General features: G+C 43.4%; 1 protein-coding gene across 1 annotated transcript; it reads left to right on the top strand.

Annotated features, from left to right (window-relative positions):
* The first annotated feature begins 16,694 nt into the window (after window positions 1-16,694).
* On the top strand, window positions 16,695-22,259 carry LOC109750372 (NADH dehydrogenase [ubiquinone] 1 beta subcomplex subunit 7). The gene is made up of 2 exons (XM_020309336.3): window positions 16,695-17,188; window positions 22,032-22,259. Exon 1 carries the CDS (start codon window positions 16,839-16,841, stop codon window positions 17,172-17,174), a length of 336 nt encoding a protein of 111 aa, XP_020164925.1. The 5' UTR covers window positions 16,695-16,838; the 3' UTR covers window positions 17,175-17,188; window positions 22,032-22,259.
* The last annotated feature ends 3,161 nt before the right edge of the window (window positions 22,260-25,420 follow it).

The following is a 25,420-nucleotide window of genomic DNA, read 5'->3' as shown; positions in this document are numbered from 1 at the left end:
TAATTATCTGAAAATTGGGCCTCTCTTCACTAGCCCGCCCATGCTTTTGAATGTAGCTCCGCCACAGGTTTCAAGACGCATGATGATACCGACATAGCCAATCGGAATTTGGCGGCCGCGCGGGTGGTTATCTCGTGGCGTGCATCTATCTCTAGCAGATCCTGTAAATCAGGACAAGCATACCTTTCCTTTAATGGAGTATCTTGGGTATGGCACTCCCTCTTTATCAGCTCGATGTTCAATCAGCATTCCTTCACGGGGATCTTGACCCTTTTAAGTCAAGATTGCTATTATCTTTTTAAAGAACATAAACTTCAAAGCTATTATCTTTTTAAAGAACATAAACTTCAAAGCTTCAAAGCTTCTAGTCTGTCCCAACTCTTTTGAGCCGCTCTCCCAGGCAACGTTCAAAGGCATCACCATATCTTAGCACTTTTGAGCTTGAGAAATGCTTTTCTGGCTTCTTTTCCATACCTTTCTTTAACAACTCAGTTAAAGGCCTGCTGATAGCTCCATACCCCGGTACAAACCTCCTGTAATAACCCCTGCAGCCCTCGGAGTTCTCTGACATTGGCTGGTTCTGGCCAAGCTGTCATGCCCTCTACCTTGTTTGTATTAGTAGATACCCCAATTTCATAAATAATGTATTTCCTTTATGAAATTTGGCTCACCCACAAAAAGTTTGTTTTGCCGGAACACTTCCTCTAGCAACTTGAGATGCTCCACCATGGTAGAACTGTACACTAGACTGTCATCGAAAAAGACCAATACCCCTTTCCAACACATCTCTTTAAAAACACTATTCATGAGTTGTTGAAAGGTTGCCGGGGCATCACCTTGAATTCAAAAAGCCGGTCCTTCAGGCTGTTTTGTAGATATCCTCTTCCTTTCATTCTTATTTGGTGATAACCAGCCCTCAAATCTATCTTAGTTCACACCTCATCCAAAAGTGCCGGTCTTCTATGATAGGAATGGGGTATTTGGAAAACATAGTTGCTGCATTTAGTTTTCGATAGTCGAAACACATTCTCTAGGTTCCATCTTTCTTCAACACCAGAGCTGCTTTGGGGTTTGTACTGGGCCTGATTACAGCATTTTGCAACAGCTCCTCTACTATCCTTTCAATCTCTGTTTTCTGGGTGATAGCATTTCGTCGAAATACAAATGGTGGCCCACGTTTAGAAAACTTTTTTAGGGTATTCTATTTCAATAGAATAGATCAAACTTTTTATATATTCTATTTCATCTATATAAACTAAATGGCCCACTCAACTTTCTTAATTCATCCAGGAAGTCCTTCCAGGTTTTGGAGGTTACACGGTTTAAGGCCCGGATTGCATAGTTCTTGATCGCGCCTTTTCCCATATAAAATAAGATCTGCTGCCCGGGAGATGTCTTCATCATCATCCAGGCTAATTCCCCGGCTATTTAGAAGCTCCCTGGCTTTAGATTCCAATATATTGTCCCTTTCTTTTGCTGTCTCTATTCTATTGGTGGACGGTCGTAACTCTAATATAGGGCTTTGAAGCATAAAAATCAGCTGCAATCTAGTTTTTTCACAAAGGCTGGTTGAGGCTCAGACTCAACCATCTGTGCTTTGCAGATGATCCTTTTTTTTCAGCGATGGTGATCTGAATTCTATCCAAGAGCTTACTAGTATCATGACTCATTTTAACAGAGTGTCTGGGCTTTCAGTTAATGCCAAAAAAGTAAGATCTTCTTCAGTGGTATTTCCTTTTCTTTGAAATAAACTATTTTTGAGTGTGTCTTTAATGAAGGGATTTTACCAGAGAAATACCCCTCCATTCATTTCCTTTTCTTTCCAGGCTAGCTCCCTCTGTAGCCGGTGGTTGATGTAGATGAGTATGGGAAGACAATGGTAGTTTCATTCTAGGTCCCACTAATTGTTGAATAGTTGGTTTGAGTTTTTTTTGGATCCATGCAAGCCATTTCCAGTTGAAGTCATAAGGTACCATCCTGTTCCAGCCAGGAAGACAACTCTATCTCACAAGTTAGCTGGATCTTTTATTTAAGCCAAAGGCTAGAAAACCTATTTCAAATGAGTTTGGGCTCCGTTAAGTTATCCTCATTTCCTGAGATAAGCGCAGTTCAACAAAACTAAAAGCTAGATATATCGTTGTAAAGTAGAGCTAGACTGCATGATTGGATTGTATAGAAGGATAAGGATTTTAAAATTCCTTCTTTTTTTCTTAAAATGAAAGAAGAAAGAGAGTGGGATGGGATGAAAGTAAACGCAAAGAGCTGATTCGATCAAAGAACCTCGCAGCTTTAGTGCAACAAGCCAATCGAAAGCACTCATCTTTATCGACGAAATGCTTTTTTGTCTCTTCCTCACTAAACGCCCGCTTCCTGGCTCCTCCCTCTTTGCCTAGCGGTTAAGTAGATAGTAGGTCCCCCCTGGCCCCGCAACCAAGAGTCACTCGTCGAAAGCTGACCAGGAAGACAATAACTGCTATTTCAAGAAAGCATGGTTGGAGTTCTTCTATTGACGAAGGGAAGAGGATGGTCTTACTTTTCAGAGATACCTGACTTATTAGTGGACTGGTCATGTCATAGTGGAAGGTCAGAGGTGGGAAACAAGGAAACAGAGGAAATGCTTACTGGGACATAGCCTTCGGTACGAGTTGAAGGGAAGAGGTTTGATTGCTAATAAAATGAGTGGAAGAGCTGCTCGGTCAAAGGCATTCTCTCAAGTAGCAAAGGCAAGACGGAAAAGCAGGAATGAAGGTTGCTAGGTACCGCTCCGTGGTAACATCTATCGATTCCGCTATCGGGAAAGTCTGGCAAGGGAAATATCTGGCTGAGGAATTAGAGGAACTTTGGTAGCACTCGGGGATGGAATCAATCAAAGAACTTAAGAAATTGCCCATACCGACAGCAGCTCCCGCTTTAGAAAAAACCCTATCTCATCAGGCGGGTATACCTGACCCTTTTTTAGCTAGTTTCGGGAAAGCGGTAAGTTAAGTAAGTCAAGCCCTTCTAAGCGAAGAATAGCGGAGAGAAATGGTAACGTAATAAGGGAAAGGGAGCTAGTTGCTTCCATATCGCCCCCCAAAAAGAACCAAAAAGTTCTAGAGGCATCTTCCATTCATTTCGATTTAGGTCTTTCTGCACCATATTTAGATCTTCCCTTTCTACGATCCGGAATTCCCAGCAAATCCTTGACTCCTCGAATACGATGGGATTTCACACCTGGCGAATCTTTCACTCTACCTCCTCTGACTAAGACTATAGAATGTTCCTGCGAATTATGACCTTCGCCTGGAATGTGAGCAAATATATCATGTCGATTGCTCAACCGTACTTTTGCTATCTTATGTAGAGCTGAATTAGGTTTTTTCGGTGTTCTCGTCGAAACACGCAGGCATACTCCTTGCTTCTGGGGACATTGATCCGAAGCTCGAGTACGGTCCGTGCGCCGTTTTTCTTCTCTACCATGATGAATCAATTGATTTTTTGTAGGCATCCCTCTTTCCTATGTCCTTCCCCCCTTTGCCCTTTCAAAAGTGGTTACTCCCGATCCGAAGCACCCCTTTCCATTCATAGAGAGATCCAATCGTCAAAATCAATAAAAAGGCCATCATGGACCAAGATCCAAACAGATCAATCTTGTTAGGAGGTACTGCCCAAGGAAAAGAAAAGGTGACTTCCGGATCAGTGATAATAAATAAAATAGGAACCGGATAAAATCGTATATCGAAACGACTTCTGGCATCACCGGAGGGATCGGAACCACATTCGTAGGCCGACAATTTTTCTGGATAGGTCAAACTATTGGAAGCAAATGGAAAAGGAACATCGAGTGGAATCAAAGAAACTAGCGGACTGATCACTAAATAGATACAAATAGGTGCAAATTCCGACATCACCAAAGCCCACTTTGTTCTCTCGCTCTCCTCGTGTGGCTCCTTGCTCGCGGAGCGGCATACCGAAAAAAAGACGCTCATATGTGGATTCGAACCACTGAAGGATTTCAAGGACAATGCCCCTTGCTCTTCCCACTGAAACAAGAAAAAAAGGATTTGCAGTCCAGCAAGAAAACGGATGCGCTAACGCGCAACGGCTTTCGCGCTAGTTGCTCAATCCGTTGCTTGTTTTGCTCTAACCAGCTGAGCTACCAGAACCACTTGCCTAAAGTCTCTTTTCTTCATCTATGAGCATCCTACCTGCAGTGGAGGAGCTTGCTCAAGAACCGAGAGCCGGCCAGGGACTGGACGGCCCTCGTTCGGGAAGGTCTTCTTCGCTATAGACGCCACCAAGAACAAGAAAGGGGCGCTCCGCTCCTAGTCACTAAGCAGCTATTCTGTCCGACGGCGGACTCCATCAATCTGAGATTCTTTCTCTCACGTAATTTCGCCCGCCTGTTCTACTTCCGTGCCGGAGGAAATGGGATTCGAACCCATGATACAATCTTCTTGTATGTTGATTTAGCAAACCAATGCCTTAAGCCACTCAGCCATACCTCCAAGTTGTTGATCGGAATTGGATGTGCCGGGTTGGTTGCCCGAAGATCCACTGCGTAAGCCGTAGTGCACGTACTCTTCTTTACTGAGCGAGAAAGACTCTATCCAGATCTATGGATCTCCCCAGCGTCCAAGCGAGACCCCATCCAAACCAAATCCGCCACTCGTTGGGCGAGGCCTTGCTTTCTATGAACACCTCACCACTGAATGAGAAACTTAGCCTCCGACCCGACCAAGAGAGAAGACAGGGTCAAGCCGACGCCGCCCTTCCTCACCTGCCTGAATGGAATGAATATCTCCTTCGTCTAGTCGAGAAGGGAAAAAGCCCGGCGGGGAACAGGACCGTGACTCTTCTAAACCATTACATGACGGAGAAGTCCATTCTCGTCATGATCGATCCACGTCCTACCATAGTGCCCGGAGAACCTGCTTCTAGAAGATTCTATAGTGATCCACTGGAATCGGCCTCGGGTGACGTCTCCCTAGTCGTCGAAAGATTTCATCCCTCGCTCGGTCGTTAAGGTGGGGTGAAAACTGCAATTAATGCTCTATCTCCGTCATAGAATATGGGATACTCACTTTCAATGGCCTCGCATCCCCAGAGCCTCAGACTGGCCTGCCCTTCCAATCGGGGTTATAACGGGTCCGGTATCAGCAACACCAGCCAATCGTGTTGGTACGGTGGATTCCCCATACCCACTATTTGGAAAAAAAGCTTGCCATAGCAGCTCAAACCTCCGATCGGGAAATGGGAGTTCTAACCGGTCCTAACCCCAATTCCAAACAAATTGATTGGACCGAGGTTCGTGCAGGGAGAGAATAGAAACCAATAACGATGGAGCAAGAAAACGGATGCGCTAACGCGCAACGGCTTTCACGCTAGTTGCTCAATCCGTTGCTTGTTTGGTTCGAGGTTGAGCTCACCCGCCGCCCTACGTCAGTAGTCTTCCTAACTTCTATTCCCTTTTTTTTTGCTCTAAGGTAAGGTCCTTCAAGAACAGCATTGCGGTCGCAACGGGGCTCTGGGTGAATATTGTCCGCCCGTATGAGCCGGGCTGTGAATATTTATAGGTCGGGGTCTTTACTGAAAAACCACAATACTACACTACAACAATTTGAAGAAATCCGCAAGTGACTCTAATTTGAATTCACTAGTCATGTTGAGTTTTTTTATTTCAATATAAAAAATCTGCCAATCCCGATATTCCCACATTTCATTCTGGTCCAGTGTCCATTCCTGAATGAAAGAAATGATCTTTGCCCCTTCACTCACTTCTGAATGACTCCTTTAGCACTCTCTTTTTTATATCAGAAAATAGAAACACTTTACCTTTACCATACCTTCCAAGCAAGAGTGTTTTATTGCAAGATTAAGTTATTACTGAACAAAGAGAAATTCTCATTATAAAGGATGAGATCAATTCGGAAGCACTTTTTTCTTATTCTAGCAGACGGAATTGAATTGGTCTAATTTAGGACTTTCCAATCGATTTTTATCTTACCTAATTCTATCTACGCCCAGGGGGTAGGTACGTCGCAAGCTCTGGGCAGCTATCTTATTCCAAAGAATCTCGCTCCCTAAAAGGTTGCCGATACCATACCTCTATTGAACCCTACTGGATCCAATTGTTTAAGTGTTTAGTCAAGAGGAACCACATTAACACCATGCTTGTGCTAAGCCACAGCTCCATCAAACTAATCTGGATTTCTTCTTGTTTACGAATAATGGGGCATCTGCCTAACCCTTTCAAACCTCTCTGCAACTACTTCTCTCTGTTCTCAGCAGCTCGAAGGATTTTTCTAGTCTCAAAGTCCTATTAGAACTCCCGCGCTTGCTCCTTTGGAGCCAAATGGATCCGAATTTCGGTAAGATAATACAAGAATCGTATTTGGTTGGGTTCTAACTCTGCTGTTCAGTCTGGCGCGGGTATGATACCGGTGAAGAAGCGAGTAGTTGACAGTCAGGGAAGTAGATTCCTTTAAGGAGAGAAATTCATTGGTTTAGCCGTTAGGTGGAGCTTCTTTACACGCCGGTAGCGGAACAGCCCAGGCAGCTTAACGTGCTCTTGGCACAAAGGTAATAGAATGGGAGTCTGACGACACCCGGTACTCGGGATCTCCTGCTTGAAGAAGCAAGGAATTTCAATTACTCAGCCGTTGAATAAAATAAACTAGATACCCATGTTTCCAATATTTACTTCTCTTTACTTGCAGGACCTGGCCTAAGCATAAAGTAGATTTGCTGCACAAGCTCAAGTGGAGGAGGAAGCAGGGGTGGCGAACAAAATGTTGGTATGGAAGATCTCTTGCTCCCCCCCTGAAGGGTTCTTAGATTACCAAGTAAGGGAGGGAGGTAGGTACCATGGTTTCCTTCTTTTATTGAATACCAGTAACGCGAGTAAACATTTAAGTGAGAAGTTAGGTAAGCGTTGCCAATGGCCAAAGCCTTTACTCTTTACTTCTTGACTATAGTAATAGTCAATAATGTCACTAGATTTCGGCATAAATACTAGCCAGGTACCATTTCCCAAACTTGATTTCCTTTTTATGCACCTGTTTATGCACCTGGGTCATTGTTCACGAACTAAGATGGCTTAGACGCCTTTCTTTGGGCTGTATGAAGGAAGTACTTCAACGAATGGGTAGGTTGCCAACTCAACATTATAGGCGGGAAGTTCTCCTTTCTCCAAGTATGCTCATTAGACCGATAGGTGAGTAGCTAGTATAGTAGTAGCCAATACTCAAAACCGATAGTAGAAGGGTCGGTGGATGGCCCTTGCGAAAGTGGCCACACCGCATCCCTTCAGTAGCCAATCCTTTTTCTCAATGATGCAGTTTGCTTGGAACATGGCACAAGGTGTGACGTTTCGAGCGGTGGAGGACAACCTGTTTGTTGTTCCAGTTTTCTGCCTTGGCGACTGGCAGAAGCTCATGGAAGAAGGGCCGTGGCTGTTCCGCAACCATGGCGTGTAAAGAAGCCTTACGACGGGATGGCTAACCCGCGATCTGTGGTTCTGAACCAGATTCACGTCTAGTCGCAGATTCATAAGATCCCGGAACTGTTCCGCCTGGAAAACCTGGTGCGGGATCTGGCTAATAAGAAGCAACAATAGAGAATCTCGCCTAGCTCGAGGCTGCGCCTCAGTGCCCTCTGTAAGTACTTTCTAGTAAAAATAACTACCTTTCAAAGCACATACCATTATGGCTAGCTAAAACGAAAGAATGAGAGTACAAGGTATGGGTCTACGCTTCCAGCTTGCTCTAGAAAAACGGAAATTGGATCTCTCTCTGGTGGGAGCCTGGTAGCGGGGAAAACGGCACCTGCAGGGGTCCAGGTCTCCATGATGAACAACCACGACTTTGATCTTAATGAGCTGCCGCCTGAGCATGAGCAGCTCGTTCAGGAGCAGCCACTGTTGAAAATAGCAAGCCTCTAGAGGATGACGCTGATACATCATTTGATTTGTTTCGGGATGCAGAAGAACAGCCTGATGAGTACAATTATGATTATGATGACTATGTTGATGAATCCATGTGGGGAGATGAGGACTGGACAGAACAAGAACATGAGAAAGCGGAAGATTACGTGAGCATCTATGCTCACATCTTGTCCACCCCAGTAAGTGAACCTTTTGTATCCTTTTGCTTATATTTTGTTGTTCGTTCTGTAAATGACCTTGAGTTGTTTTTCACATTCTTTCTACAGGTAATTGCAGATATTGACAAAGATGGTGTACATGAAATGGTGATTGCACTTTGACTCAAAAGCACTATTCGATAAGACGCAGTAGAGCTGTGCACCCGTTTTTGTTTGAGTTTGAGGCGACCTATACTAAACTAGAATAGCAAGGAGAGACAGCAGCTGATACCAGATCATACTACAGTACAGCTAGTGCGTGCTAAAACCCTCCTTGTGTACTAGGCTTATGAATAAACTAAACTGTTGAGACGTCTCTAGTGTAGGTGACAGGGAAGCCATGCTCGTTAGAAGAGAAAACAGATGGTTTGAGCAAGCATGGGTTCAAGCTCTAGTGGATGGGTTTGATAGCTGAACGCAAGGATAATTCATCTACGTAGCTGGTTGGTTATGGTGGCGGAGAAGCCCCTGTTTAGCTAAATTAGGCTCCTTTACTACTTTATTTAACCCGGGGTTATGCCTAAAACCGGTATCTTATGCGTGTTCGACTAGTTCCATTTCTGATTCTCCTTCTTCGCTGGGGTCTACATACGAAAGAATGGAACACTCGACAGCTTCGATACTCAAATAACCAGCTCATTATGCTTAGGTTGGGTTAGGAAAACGAAGCTTTCCAAGGGACTAGTTCTTTCGCGCATCTGTTTCTCCATCCGTTCTCTTCACATAAGAAGCCAGCCGCCTACTCCTACTATTGGGTCGGTTGGTCGGTCAAGTGAACCACGCCCAGTAGGTGGGTATGCCGATAAGATTCCTTTGTTCGACGTACGTCCATATGAAGCGAGCGCTTCAAAACGAGGCTATTATGCTGAAACTAGGGCTCCCTCTGAACGGGTAGAGCGAGAGGGATAGCAAGCACTTGAAAAGGGAAGGAAGGGTCTTAGAACTACTGAAACAGTAGTAGAACTCTTCCAAAATCAAAATAGGAGAGTGAAAAACAAAAAGAAGACCATTGGGCTGGGGAAGACTCCCTCAATCACTCTGCTGGGCGATGCTTCTTACTCTACCTTTCAATTCCTTTGCCTTTCTTCTTCTGATCGATCCAATGGTTCGGACTAGGACGCGTAAACCCCGAAGGGAGATTGACCCTACCTAAGTATTTTCTTAGATAGAAGTGGTTGGTCAAGTGTGAGTCACGCCGGGGCGGGTAGACCCACTTTTAATAGCAACGCCCAGATCAATGGAAAATGGAAGTTTCTAGAATTGCTGCTCTGTTCTGTTCAAGAAGTCTTTCTCCAGGGTTCGGTTCAGAAGGCGGGATGGAAGAGAGAGAATGGGTCATTGTGCAACAAGGTCGATCGATCACTCAAATTGTTCGGTATCTCTACAATTGAGTGAGCTGTGTTGCGAAGGAAAATGATGAAATTGCTTACTTTTCACAGGCGCGAATTCTATCTTCGATTAGATAGTTTCCATGCTTTTGATAAAAAGATGGGTTGGTATTTGAATGAAAGTCGGTAAGCAATCAATCTAGTGCTGTCCTCGGCAGACCAGGAAATGTAATAAACTTTGGAGCCTCATCATTGGAAAGATTGACAACTTAACGGTCTGAAAAACTATTCAAAGAGTGACTTTTAAGCCCCACTGGTTCGCTTTATTTTCAACGGACATTTCTGTAGGGTAACGCAGCAGAAAACAAAAAATTTCCGACCAACGCACCAGCCCAGGACCACTATGGAGACTGCATACATGGTTTGATCTTTTTCGTTACCGACTCGTAGCGCAGCGGGAAGTAGAGTCGATGACGATCGGCGGTGCAGATCCCCGCAGCTAGGATTTACAGCCTCCCAACCACGAGGATGTATACCCTCATCTGCTCCTCAGACAGCCCTCCGGGAGGCAGTCGAACAGCCCCCCGGACGGTGTCGCGGACAGCCCTTTGGGAGGACCTTCGAAACTCGAACGGTCACTCGGACAGCCCTTCGGGAGGACCTTCGAAACTCGGACGGTCACATGGACAGCCCTTCGGGAGGCACTCACGAACTAAGACCGAAACTACGATCTCTCTACAGAGTTGCACACATACGGTGTCATCTATCCGGCAGGGCTTCACCGTCCAGAACTAGTTCCTGCCGGAACCCAGACAGCCTTACGGCTCTACGAAACTCTTTTCGTGGGAGGGACAGAAGAAGCCAGATAATGCATGGCATGTGTATGAGAGCAAGGGATGAGTGTGGAGGGCTGCCCCTCTACCTCTATTTATAGAAAATCCCAAGGGGGTAGGGTAGTTTCACAAAAAACCCAAAATGCACATGAATGAAGTCTTTCCACAAGGACCTAGGAGTGAAACCAATCAACAAGAGGGTCCCCAAGGGGGGATACCCCATGTGGCCGGCCACACCCCCATGAGGGGCCCAAAAAATGGCTCCTATCCATCCATGTCATCCCCAAGATCTTTTGGAGCAAAGCCCCAAAAGGTGGCTTTCCATAAAGTAACCATAAAGCTGATTTTCACTATTCACGACGACATTTTTCAGTGTCTGATCGAACTGAAAATATTTATGTGGGCTAAGAACATTTCCAGTACCCACTAAAATGATTTTCAACGCGTTCCGAAACAATTCCGGTTTTAGTGATTTTCATCTGCGAAACGCATCTGAAGTGGCTCCGGCAGCTCCGGAACATTTCCGGTTTTTATCTCAGAAAATTCCAAAAAGCTTCCAGAATGATTTTGGCATCCTCCAAGAATTATCAGGCATGTGCCGAAACCAATTTGACTTAATGGTGTATCCCGAAACAACTTTTCGGTATCATCAAAACTTATCCGATGACCTCTCTCTACGGTACGATTCCGCTGTTCGAAACTTTTCGGTGTCCGAAACTTTTTCGGTGATTTTCTCTCAGACTCCCTGTCTAGTATTCAGCAGATAGATGACCCTTAAGCGTGTGACCCTATAGGTTCGGTGAAGTATAGACATGACCCGGAACCCCTTCCGATCAATGATCAACATCGGAGCCGTGGACACCCATATTGACCCCTATACCCACACGAATAAATATTCGAGTGAACCTCCAGTTGCCGCGTGCTATTCCTGTTGCTTCGCGATATGTTACAAATACCCGAGGTGAGACATGTTGGCATTCCCGTGGATCAACAACTTGTCCACTATGCTAGTTACCTCGTTACCGGTTTTGTTCTCTTTTCTCGTTTCGTGTTCCGGCATCCCCGTGATCAAATCACAAAGTGTCTGGCCAGACGATGATGGACACCGTAACACCGAGAGGGCCCGAGTATATCTCTCCATCGTCGGAGGAGCAAATCCCAATCTCGAGCTATCAAGTTACTTAACATACTTTCCCATGAACCCGTAAGCCGCCGTAATAGTCATCCAGTTACGGATGACGTTTAACAAACCCCAAAGTTCATGAAGCAAGCATGAAGAAACTCGATACTCTCATGGTCTAAGGAATTATGCAAACATTAACTATCTCTGTGTTATAAACCATTAACTTGTGACGAATGAATCTCTTAGCATAACATCAATCCGGGTCGATTCAACACAAATGTTCTCTTAACATTGTGCCCTCAAAATTGCTGGCGTAGACATGCCCATGATCAGGAAAACAGAACCATCATGCAACACTTGAGCTAGTCTTAGAGGCCAGACTAGGAATACTTCTTACCGTTTATTATTCCACACGTGCATATGAGTCTTCCTTCGAGCCACGTGGATATTGCAGACTCGAGAATCATTGCAGTTATAGCATGGAACATAAACATAATTATGAACTCGGAGATAAATAATATCATTTATTATTGCCTTTAGGGCATATCTCCTACAATTTCCTCCCTCGTCAGCAGCTTCATTACCTGCTAAGTCTGGAAGGGTAGTAAAATCACTCACAACAACCAATCTTCTCTTATGATACTGATACGATGCAAACGGTGACACCCCCGGATAATGTGTCTGTGCATTTGTGTCTGTCTTTCCTTAGATGTGAGGAATCGAATCTCTATTGAAATCTGGAATCACAAGGTATCCTTTCTTTAAAAACACATGAACGGCGCCCTGAATGAATAAGAAATCGCAGCTATAACAGAGAGTTTCCCCAGATCATACAATGTGGTTCTCTACTTTCGGCTGGCTGGCAGATCAGCGTATTTATACGAAAGAGTAGACAAAGGTTCTGACAGGGGTAACTACTACCAAGAAGCAAACTCAGAGAGATGAAGAGAGAGAAGTTAGCCGCAACCGATCATCGGAGGAAGCAGGCTTACAAGAAACTGATGGGACGATCGGAAGAAGAGAGTGATAACAGGTTTCTAGTTGACAACCTTCCGCATTTCTTATTGGGATAGATTTCATACATTCCTATTTCCTTTACCCTCCCATGAGTAAAAGCTGGTGTGATTAAGGTTATCTAAAGAAAAGCTCATAGTGTTATGCCTTGTAGCTTATTCCACTCTCTATAGTAGTTCCCTTTGATTCAACGCAGTGAGGACAGTTTCAATCGGGTCGATGGACCCTTGGTTGTTTTTGTGATAAGTCGCTATTATCAAATAAATAGTCATTTCTTGCTCGATTCAAGAGGTGATTTCATTCCACAGTGACAATTCATGTTGAACGCGTCCTCCGGCATTTACGATTCTTCCTACAGAGGGCACTACTGGCAAAGAATAACCTTTCCACCCGGCGAGAAAAAGAGACAGAGGTTTGCACTCGGTCCTCTTGGTTAGGATGTAGAGGGGATCTATCAACAATCCCGTCGTCTTCTTCCAGCTTTTTCCTTTGAATTTGATATACTTCAAAAACGAATCACTCTTTTCAGTATGAATGGCTCACTCTCCCATTCTTTCCGGCTAGGGCAGCAGCTAGACCCATATCTTTTGATGGCGAGCATCGATCGAGATCCTTCGGTGAAAGCTAGAACCAACTCTGTGAGGAAAGCGGAAGCAAACAGTTATGATGTGGTTGATAGTGTTTTTAGGGATAACCTAAGTCGGCGTTACCCGACATAGTCAACGGGGCTCACAACGTCGACGAGCCTAGTGTTGCTGCCGCTCCCCTATGGTTGTGGAGGTTTGCCGTAGGGTTCCCGCATCGCACGGAGGCGTGCGCCCCACAGGGTACCAACACTGCCACCGCCCACTTCCCCTCCCTCGAGTGCGCGCAGATGCGGTCACCGGCGCCCGACTCCAATGAGGGAGGGGCAATGACAGCTGTGCGCCTTCGGCTCGCTCCAGTGCTTGTAGTCGTCGCTAGTTGGACAGACCTGGATGTAATTTTTACTTTTGGTGTTTTTTGTACTACTTGATAGTTGATGAATAGATCCAAAGTTTTCTCGCAATTTTTTTTTCATTGCACGTATCTTGTTGAAATACTGCTTTATTCGGTCAACATTTGACATTATTAGCGGTGTAGGAAAATATGACTCAATAACATGGGCTACTATTTCATCCTTATGTTGTGGACTTAAGTTTTGCGGACTGTGAATTTTCATAGGGTATAGATAGCATTTATATTAGAGTACTTCCATAAAAAATTGTTCTTTTTTTTTTCATTTTTCATGTTTTTTTCAGTTTTCATGGGGGGAGTTGGTATTTTTTTCATGTTCGGTGGAAGATGGAATGCTAATGACCTTGCAAAAGGTATACTTGCTAGAAATCTTTTATTTTGAATACGTACAAGAAAAACAACGGGTGTATGTGACTTTAGTTTCTTCGTACACGACCATGTGAGGCGCATCAACACGAGTTTCGGCTGATAACCTAAGGTCTGCATTAGGACAAGAAAAACTACAATGGATGTGAAATCATTTTCCAAAGCTCACCTCTATTGCAATTGTCACCGTCAGAGGTACTTCATTTCCTTTGGCATCAATGGTTCAAGAAATCTGGCAAATTATCTGGATTACTAATTTTTGATAATTCATACAAGGAAAACACTTTGCAATAGAGATAACCCGATCTGATTGTGTGTCTACCTTCATCCCTGATTCTTTGCCTTTGCAGCAACATCCCCCTACCTATCTGTCATTGCTTATGTTCTGAACAGTACAAAAAATGTCTTTTGCTCGCTGCCACAGTCCATCGTCTTTCTCCAAACCAGCTTTAAAGGATAACACACCACCCCATTCCACCATCTTCTACATTGTGTCTTTGTTAAATTTTCCTATCCAACCTACATTGTCAAACGGGCCGGGACTCTCTCTGGATGGTAATATCAATGGTAGAAGAGCTACTATGGAGTCATTTGCACACTTTTTTGCATGTTAATTGCAAATGTTACATCATCTTTGGCCCTTCCTGTAAAACTTAACTCCCCAAACCATCTCCTCAAACTGAACTCCCTAAAATTTGTGGGGTCCGCTTTGAAACAAAATTTAAAAAATTGAGGGGCCTTCCCACCTTCTTCTAGGTAGACTCGGGCTCAAATGGAAATATCACATGGTCAAATGGGAGCCCATGTGCAAATCTAAGGAGTTTGGTGGTTTGTGAATCACTAACTCCAAGGTGATGGATAAGGCTCTCTTCCTTAAGTGGGTATGGAAAATTGCTTCCGACGAGCAAAGGCCTTTGGGCAATATGCTTCGAGCTTAATACCTGCGGGATCGTGACATTGCTTTGTTGATCTAGTGATTTAGGGCTCCCGTTTTGTAAATGGGGCCCAAAATATATTAAACACTTCTTTAGATTGGGGGCTAAGCACATCGATCGATTTATGAATTACTGGTTGGACCTGTGGGTTGGGGATGTCTAGGCGGCCCGCTCAAGGACAGTTTCCCGTCGTTCTTCGGCATCACTGCGTACCCCCAGGTGGATGAGGTAGCCTTGCCGGATGGGTGGAATATTCAATTTAGGAGCTCCCTGGTCGTATCGGACTCAGTTGCGTGGGATACAGAAGTGTACCGTAATCTCCTAGGTAGATTTGGTAATTAATATCAACATGTCTCAAGGGACTAATTGACGAGGGAACTATCACCGTGTCCCCGTGTCCTTGGGTTCCATAGGGACCACTACTATCGGGCTAATCCCAAGAGTTGGGAAGACCTAGGTATGCTATGGAGATTGGGTAGCAAAGCCAACAAGCGAGGAACCGGGGTCGAGACAGACTAGTGGAGAAAGCCCACCACGACATGTCCCGAGTAATGTAACCCCAGCGGTGTCGAGTATATAAGGCTGGCAAGGGAGCATACAGGGGATCCAACACATGCTTGAAACCTAGATGTGACACCCCAGATTTCGACCTAACCTGGTGATGCTACCACACTACTCTAAATTTCGGTAGCATTTCCTTTATTTCTAAGAAAAATCAGAATGTTTGTAACCCCAACACGAGATTTATGTAGCGACATGAATTTTTTCATGAAAGCAAAGAGACAATCTTGATAACTTGTTATAGTTCCAGGTGGCAATTAATTACAAGTTCTAGCATCTTCTCCAAGTGAGAAAAGGAACAACTCCTCTAAGTGAGAAAGGGAACAACTTAAGCATAAAGTGGGGAAATATAGTGCTCTTATTCATAAAAATGTTTAGCAGAATCTTCAAATTTATGGATATAAGCAAACATGAAAAATCATATGCATTTTTAGTTTTAGCTCTCATATTATTACTTTAAATATTCATGTTCTACACAACATAATATTTATTGTATTATACTACTTAAAAAAGAATGTAAAGTTCCCATTTCACCCTTTCCGTCGTCCAATCTCTTTATGGACGTTCCCCCTCCATCCTCTTTTTTGATTTGTTCCCCCATCTCTGATTTTTCTCTCATTTGTTTTCCCTAAAAACCGACTCAATCATCCCAACTTATCAAAATAAAAAATATTTTTTGGCAAGTCAAGAAGTTTTTACCAAAATTGTACTTCCTCCGTCCCATAATATAAGACATTTATTATACTACTTAAAAAAATGTAAAGTTCCCATTTCACCCTTTCCTTCATCCAATCTCTTTATGTACGTTCCCCCTCCATCCTCTTTTTTGATTTGTCCCCCCATCTCTGATTTTTCTCTCATCTATTTTTCCTAAAAACCAACTCAATCGTCCCAACTTACCGAAATAAAATAAAATTTTCTTTGACAAGTCAAGAAGTTTTTACCAAAATTGTACTCACCCCGTACTATAATATAAGACATTATTGCATCTGTCTTATATTATGGGACGGGGAGAGTACTTGATAATAAGATGGCAGATAGATCATGGTGATTTGTTTTTCTTTCATACATTAATAAGTTCTTACCAAGTAAGTGCTTATAACAATAAGATGACAGGTAAATCATGGTGATAGCGTAAAAACTTGCTAAGATTTTAACGCAAATATAATAAATAGATGTGTAGTCATAGCCTAATAATCCACTAGAATGTTTATGCACTCATTGCAACGCACGGACAATTACCTGGTCAAACTAAAATTCAGTGCAAAAATTTTTTCGCAACAAAACATTTTAATACTCCAGTAATTTTTTAGGCAAATTATTTAAAATACACACAACCGTTAAAAGGCCGCGGTGGAGGAGCAAAGGAACTCCTTAACGGCCTATAACTCGCAGGCCCCGACTCGAGCCCGCCCGAACCCAGACAACAACACCCACAGTGCAAAACTCCAGAGCGACGGGAACCCACCACCACTCTCTCGCCCGAACCAGACGCCGCACCAATCCCGCACCCGCACAGCCCATCGGCGACCTCGCCGGAGAAGAGAGGAGAAGGTGAGAGATGGAGGCGGCGGCGGCGGCGGCCGGCGTGCAACTGGGCACCTCGAAGCCGCAGATCGCGACCCAGGCGGAGATGGCGGAGGCGCGCCTGCCGATCCCCTACCGCGACCAGTGCGCGCACCTCCTCATCCCGCTCAACAAGTGCCGCGTCGCCGAGTTCTACCTCCCCTGGAAGTGCGAGCCCGAGCGCCACTCCTACGAGAAGTGCCAGTACGAGCTCGTCATGGAGCGGATGCTCCAGATGCAGAAGATCCGCGAGGCGCAGGCGGGCGCCAAGGTCAAGGGCAGCGTCACCATCGGCGTGCCCCTCGCCCCCTCCACAGCCAAGCTCGCCTGATCCGTCTGATTCAGGTGAACCGCCCGCTCCTCCCCATCATTTATTTTGCGTTCGGCGCATTGCGTGAACATTAATTAAGGTTGATTGGGCGGAGTTCGGTGAATAGCTAGGGTTTGCGGTAGGATAGTTGACCCCTATAGCCGATTGCGAGACGATTGTGTCAGGCACACGTTTAGAGTCTAGACCTGTAAACCGATGTATGCAGGGGATCTGGGATCCGCTTTCATGCCATATCCTTGCATTTCACTGTTGCTCCGTCCATTTCTGTTGTTATTCTGCAGTTTGTACTTTTTGAGTTGTGAATTGTGAATGTTTCGAGCTTACAGTGCTTTGACAGTGCAAAAAAGGGATTACATAGGTGTAAAGCTAACACGAATCCCTGTGTGTTTGGCCTGTGGATTATTCATTCCGGAGTTTTATACTTTTGTTGAGTTGTCAAATGTGAATGTTTTGTGGCTATAGAGCTTTTGAAATGCGAAAAAGGATTACATAGGTGTAAATAAAGCTAACACGAATTCCTGCTGTTTGGCCTATGGATTGTTGTAGAGCTTCAAAACTACTCCCTCCGTTCCTAAATGTAAGTCTTTTTAGCCATTTCAAATGGAATACAACATACGGATGTATGTAGACATATTTTAGAGTGTAGATTCACTCATTTTGCTCCGTATGTAGTGACTTGGTGGAATCTCTAGAAAGACTTTTATTTAGGAACGGAGGGAGTAATTTATAATCTATTCTGGAATTCTTTTTAATATATGTTTTTCGTGGCATCAGTGAAGCATTGAAATTTTAGGCTGGTCTTAGCAGCAGAGGGGGTATCTGTTCTGATTATACGTTGAATTAGAAAAGAAAAGCTTCATTGACAAACGTGCTACCTTAATGTCTCAGTCTCCGTGTCTCCATCAATAGGTGACATTTTGCAATACCATCCAGTTAGTGATTTACTAGCAACTACAACTATGAAGTAAATAAGTTTTCAAAAAGTAATGTAAGGCAGATGCATTAGGTGCGTTGAATTGATGAATTCAAACAAGGAAATGTGAGAATGGTCCGGGCTGCTGAATGTAACCAGAAATCAACAGATATATGTATTGGTTTCTAAATAAAGTTGTGCCTTCACCTATTCATCAAGCTTGTTAGATAACAATATGATTTATGAACTCAAAACAACCAAGAAGACTGAGGTATATTTCACGTAGACTGTTGAATTGAATAAACTGAAAGAACAAAGGGTTCGCTATAGTTAAACATGATGCATTTCACAGTCAGTGGCGGATCTACCACTGGGGCGAGCTGGTCCTTTCAGTTTCCCTCCGGTGGCGAACGGCGGCACTGCTGTTTGCCAGTTTATCCAACCTCTGCGCGTGAAGGGGTACGTGAGGTTTAGGGAGAGAAGGTATTTGGGCTTGGGCTGGAGTGATTGAACTTAAGGCTCTACGTGGATCTGACGTCACGTTCACGTGCAGCCAGGCAGCCACCATGGACGGTGTCTTGATAAAAAAACTGCCAGCATGGAGAGAAGGTATAGGTTGTAAAGCTATTTGTGAGGCACACAAGCTAGAAAAATTCTGGCACTCAGATCAATGTCGTCATATTTGGCTAGGGGTTCCTCATGACCCATTTGCATCACTGCTATAATTTCTTTTGATTAATAAAGTTCTTAGCAGGTTCGCTAAAAAGAAAACCAGTCACCAAAACAATCTAGGCCTCTCCCCCGAATCATCCCCTTCCTGAGTCGGCCAACTTCCTGAGCCCTGATCCACTCTCGTGTGCTGCCGCCCCTGCCGCTCCATGCGGTGCTGCACCCTCCTGCTGCTCCATGCCACTCCTGCCTGCTGCATCACCACCTGCTCCAGGCTGCTGCTTCCTGCGCCGCCCGCTCCCTGTCGTATTGTGGTATCAAGCGAGCATTTCAAGTATCAATAGTATGTTAGTTGTTCTCATGGTTCTTTTTTATGCCTTTTCATGTTTTCAGTTGTTGAATTTCATGAGTTTTGCTTGAGTAGACTTGCATTTGTAACTTAAATTTTAGACCTTAAATGTTTCGGCCCGGCTAAGCTCAGTTCCTGGGTCCGCCACTGTTCACAGTTGCCAGGAAATACATACTTGAGATCAGATTACTGTTAAAAATATCCGCCGATATTTAAGGTAATTGGCCAGTTAATCCTGAATCAGGTCATGGATGCGATAACACCTTATCTGGATTAATTGGCTGTCAGTCCGATTTATCCCACTGGGCCGGTCAACTGAATAGAGGGAGAGAGAAATTTGGGCCCATTCGCTCCTTTACCCCAAAACTGGATGTTTTAGGTCAGCCCTTTCCCTCCCTTCTCACTCTCCCCTCCCCTCCCGTAGTAACCCTCGTTGGTGGAGGCTAGGAGAAGCCGCCGCCGCCCCCCTCTCCGAGCAGCCGCTGCCGCCCCGAGAGGTGCCTGCACTCCTCAAGGTTCCAGGCACCAAGCCTCTTCCTCCTGCTCGAGCTCGCTGCCCCCTCCCCCCTCCCCATCCCCCTCCCCGAGAGCAGCACCAGCAGCATGGCAGACAAGCCCCTCCCCGAGCTCGCATCCCTTCTTTTTCTTGCTCCAGGTCGCCGCCCCCTCCCCAAGCAGTCTGTGCTATATGCTGATCTGCTCTGTGCTATGCTATATGCTGCTCCTGCTCTGTGCTATATGCTGCTGCTGCTTATTGCCTCTCCTTTATTGCTGTTGCTGCTGCATTATTGCTATATGTAGCTAAGATATATAGATATGGCCCTAATTAACTTACCGATAAATGGGTTACTGATAAATTCAGTTAATAGGCCGATTCGCCGTTTAATCCCTACTCCTCAACCGACCGAGCAGCTACAAAGTTGCCGATATCCTGAACATTGGATCAAATTCCAACAGATATAGGCAGCTTGTCAATATACTGGCATACAGCAAGACCAAATTAAAGAATGAAAAAAAAGGTCACACATCTGAGAAAATTGTCCTTCGACTCTTTATTTTGTATTCTTTCTGCAAATATGTTGTAATATCCAATTCAATGATTTAGGTTTTTACACTGAAAAATTGGCACCACCACATGGTCACCTATTGAACTTGTTAATCAAATGAGAAACACCGTAGCTTGCTTTGTTTTATTCTGGTGATGATTCATATTTGTGCTGTACAATTAGTTATTAGTTCTGTCTGCTTCTTGCTAAGTCGCTTGCTTTGTTTTAGAAGCTTGTTCAACTTAAGCTTAACAGGTGTAGCCTTTCTAATTCATCCAAGAAACCATCATAAGATGTAACTAAAAAGAGATGAACATATGTGAAACTTCAGTTTTACCTCACATTTTCACTCAGACAAGTTCTTTGCCCACTCATGATATGTTGAAAATATCACATCACGGATGTGATATTTAAGGAATCTTTTGAATCTGATCCCATATGGCTGCAAACCGTCCACTGTAAATCATGTCTTTTTAGCAGTTCCATGGTCTTGTCTGTTAACTCTGTTTGCAGCCTGTGACAACAAGAAACAAAGGACAGAATATTGTCATACGTACAACTAGTGTCCTTTGCGTGGTCGAGGCTAATTTGTTCCGTTAATAGTAACTGCAAAGGAATCCCTGTACTTCCAACTTAACACGAGTAACCTGTATAACTTATGCAAGGAACCATCATGAGATCTAGCTCATAGAAAGACTTTAGTTTTATCTAGCTCAAAGAAATACTTGCGTTTTACCTTGCATTTGCATCAGGATTCCTTTGCTTGCCCGTGACATATTGAAAACACAATGGATGTGACATTTAAGGAATCTTTTGGATCTGATCTAGCCCATATGGCTGCAAAACGTCCACTGTAAATGCTGTCCTTTTAGCAGTTCCACGCACAATCTTGTCTGATAATTCTGTTTGCAGCCTGTGACAACAAGAAACAAAGGACAGAATAATGTTGTACATACTACTAGTGTCCTTTGGGTGGTCCAGGCTAATTCGTTCCATTAATAGTAACTGCAAAGGAATCTCTGCACACGAGTAACCTGTCTAACTCGTGCAGGAAACCATCATGACATCTTGTTCAAAGAAACAGACTTCAGTTTTACCTTGCATTTGCATCAGGAGTCCTGTGCTTACCCGTGACATGTTGAAAACACAACGGATGTGATATTTAAGGAATCTTTTGGTCTGACTAGCCCATATGGCTGCAAACCGTCCACTGTAAATCATGTCTTTTTAGCAGTTCCGCGATCTTGTCTGATGATTCTGTTTGCCGTCTGTGACAGCAAGAAACAAAGGACAGAGTATAATGGCATACTACAACTTGTGTCCTTTGGCTGGTGACCGCTCATTCGTTCCGTTAATAATAACTGCAAAGGAATCCCTGCACTTATACTGTATGTGGGGTACTCTTTCCTTCGGATTTAGTGCATCATCACATTTTGATGTGAAGGTTTTTGGCATTTGCAATCCTTTCTATGCTGTCCATCAGGTTGCCTTTGACTGTTCATTTCGGGTATATGCGGTGTCAGTCCATTCAGGCCAAAATTGATAGGTGTTGCTCTGTTATCTCATTCTCCTAAATGACAATGACCTTCTGAGGGGTTTGTCTCCCATGTAAATTCATCACTACGCCCTTTGATGTCTATTGGTGGTATGTGTTAGATGGTTAATGTTTTGGGACAAGAGTTTCTTCTCTATCCAGTTGGCATGAGGCTAACATTTTGGCCTGAATCTGGGTCAGAAAATGTGACTGTTTCTTTTTTTCTTTTCGGTGGTGGCGCTTCCTGTCTGGAGAAGCCTGCTTGATTGTATTTTTCTGCAGCGCATATTCGTCACTAAATCATCATACTCCTAATTGACGAATAATGGATTCTTTGGATGTGCAGGACTGGTTGGTGACTAGAGCTTGAAGGGCGCTGTGCTCGCAAGGATCATGAATGTTGTTCTTGTATGAACGAAACATCTGTTTGAATTCGGCATAAAGTTAACTCTTTTCTTTTCTTGTACCCCTCTGCCTTCCCTCCTTCGGTTCAAGTTTAAGTTTGATGGAATAAGGAACCAGCTGTCGTCCTATACTCGACGAGTGAAATGACAAGCTTGAAGTTTTGAATGCAGTGCTTGGACTCTGCTTATGCATCTGCCTTGATGTAGTAGGAGCCTATTTTACAACATGAATATCTCTCCTTACGATCTGCTGCTATATTAACCTTGCGAGATTACTGGTTATTGTGGCCACAGGTTCTTCCGTTCGGGCCTAGTCAGCAATGCATCCTACGTACTGTGGGAGTTGTGGTTACTCGTATTGGTCTGTTATACGCCAGCCAGTTCTATCTATATAGTTGGTGGCCTGGAATTGCCCGAGGAAACGAAATTATGGCGGTGTTTGCCACATATATGCCGGGTTGTTTTTCATGTCTGGGCCAAAGCCATGCTTGATGTCGGTCTGCTCGACAAACAAAATGGGAATCCGTAGTCACTTTTTCTTGTTGCGTGGAAAAGTATCGCGAGAGCAATAGAGGTTGGGATATATCTATCTCTTAAGACCACCCTTCTAGTAGAATACCATTTGCTTTGGGTTTTTTATTATCTCTTTCGAGGGATTTTTAGGATCGTTCATACTCCCTCCGTACCGGTGCATAAGTCATCTTACGTTGCGCACCACGACGAAGACGAGGGGAAAACGAGAGAAGTTAATGTTTATTTGCTAATTAATACAATTACATGCAATAAACTGACCACTACATGCTGTGCCAGGTAGTCTCAAGCCATTAGGCTGGCCATAGTGGAGGTAACATAAGTAGTATTATGCACTTGGGATTCGCAAACATGCTTATGTGGCAGGCAATTAAAGAAGAGAGAGATGGTTATAGTAACATAGGTAGATACCGTAACATAATAAATGTGATGCTACTATGTGTCATGCATAGCAATAAATGAGACCACCTATGATACTAATCTATGATACTATGCACTATAGAGGTAGTAACATAAACTAGTAAGATATGCATGTTACTAGTCTAAGTTACTCCCCACTATGACCAGCCTTATAAACATACACGCCCCATGTTTTTTATTGGTTGATTCTTTATTTATATCAAGAAATGAGATGGGAGTTAATGCATAGCGCCTAAGTGTTTTGCGATTATTTGGTTTTGTAAGATGATTTATGCACCGGTATGGGGCCCAGATTTTGGGAATACTTCTACGGGGAATGCCTCCATGTTTATGCCTTGAAGAGGACTCGAACCTCCACGCTCTTCAGCATGGGATTTGGAGTCTTGCATGTCTACCATTTCACCATCAAGGCATCTTGAAAGTGCATCGTATTCCATGAATATGATATCTATCTAATGTGATATATGGAATATATGACAAAGGTGGAGTCTTGGAGTATTTTAATCGATCGGTCATATAGACCCGAGTCAGACATCAAATAGTTTCGATTTGCATTATTCGCAGGACATCTTATATGTATCAAAATTCAAAATCGATATCAAAATCAAAAATATTAAAGACGTACAATCCAATTTCTCGATTCAATAAAAGCCCAAAGAGGTGCATATGATACCCAGATAAGAGAATATGATAGATATGTCAAAAGTAGGTCTGATTGCACTTATTCCTAGTCCTAAATAGAATGTAAGGACATAGGGATTTATATGTAAACAGAGTATCCTATGTCCATAGGCTCGAATGACCCCTTCTCATAGTAATAATGTGCACGGACTAGTCCGGTATGGAATGAACTTATAATATGATGATTGAGTCGATTCCATGATTATAAGTTCATAACCCTAACGCCCATTCCTATTTTTGGGCGGAACAGAGCTACTAATTCTTTTATTTCACTTAGTAAGAGGGATCTTGAACTAGGAAATAGACCTAGCAACTAAAAGAGGGTATCCTGAGCAATTGAAAAAATGGGGTTCATTAATATTCTCGTATAGTAGATGCTATCACACATACAGTCATACTCAATTCGATGGAGGATCTTTTATAGTTTCACACATAAGGGGATATTTCTTGGTTTCATCCGATCATTAATAACTTAATTTTTCAGATAGTAGTAGATAGGCAGAATGCTCGTATGGAGTCCTATTGAAACCAAGAAACAGAGGCCTGCTTGCCATCCATACCAGAATATATAGAGTTTTTCAAAAAACCGGCTACTGGAGGAAGGCCACCTAGGGATAAGAGACATAGGGATAAAGAGAGAGCCAAAAAAGGAACTATCATGTATAATACTGCATAATCATGAATGTTACTAGTTTCGGTACATAGACCAAATAATACAATGCAAGCAAAAGTTTCTAGATTCATGGAGAGATAGAACAACATATAAATTATCATGCTTGCATATCCATCATTTGAGTCTCCAAAAATTATTCCAATAATTACATATCTGATTTGCCGTAAGGACGGATATGCAAGCATACATTTCGTGCTTGTTTGAGTAATAGCAAGGGGATTCCCCAAAATCATGCTAATAATAGATAGGATTTCCAAAAGAAGATGCCATTTGTTTGATGGGAAATAAAAAGGAATATCGAGAATTCACGTGAAAAGCAACAACTGGATTGGGGAACTCAACGTCGAAAAGAGGATTCCTCGCTTCTTTCTCTCATGCAAAACCGTGCATGAGACTTTCATCTCGTATGGCTCCTAAGTGATAAAAGAAAGAATAACTTGTCTTCTCTCTTTTTTGATTACCTTCCTCGCATATGTATAAGACTGGATCAATTCTTTTTCGAAATCGATTTTGAAAAAGAACTAGTAATCCCTAACTTTTCGAGGAATCCTGCATTAGTGGTTGTGAATGGCTAACTTTTTCAATCCTTTCGATCTTGGTTCCGTAGGAGCAAGTCAGAAAGGTTGAGAAATAGAACCATCTGATTTGATTTGTTCCTAGCCATGAGATGATCATCTTAGGTTGGTCCTTTTGTCTACGGATGCTCCTATTATACTCGTAGTCTCTGAAAGATGATAACCGACTATGTAGCATCTACATCGATAATTCAAGCATTGTATACATCATTAGTCTGATTCTTCATAGGAACTACCTGTAATAACGAACTTGCAAAATTGATTTGTTTATCATAAAGAGATTTGTTGTTCATGGCCCTGCTTCAACTTAATTGTTATTTGAACAAAAAGATCACAATAAACTTTTGGCAAAAGCTCTATCTTGATTGGAGTGGGGATAATATTTCTCTTCTGTATGTCTATGGAGTTTTGCAAAAACCAAACACCTCAGAGATAGATATAGAGGCAGGAA

The sequence above is a fragment of the Aegilops tauschii genome, chromosome 4 (assembly GCF_002575655.3).
Source record: "Aegilops tauschii subsp. strangulata cultivar AL8/78 chromosome 4, Aet v6.0, whole genome shotgun sequence".
NCBI lineage: Eukaryota > Viridiplantae > Streptophyta > Magnoliopsida > Poales > Poaceae > Aegilops > Aegilops tauschii.
This window is presented reverse-complemented; position numbering and strand designations above follow the sequence as displayed.

Excerpts from the sequence above, each read along its gene's own strand:
- LOC109750372 (XM_020309336.3), top strand. The coding sequence starts at position 16,839 with ATGGAGGCGGCGGCGGCGGCGGCCGGCGTGCAACTGGGCACCTCGAAG.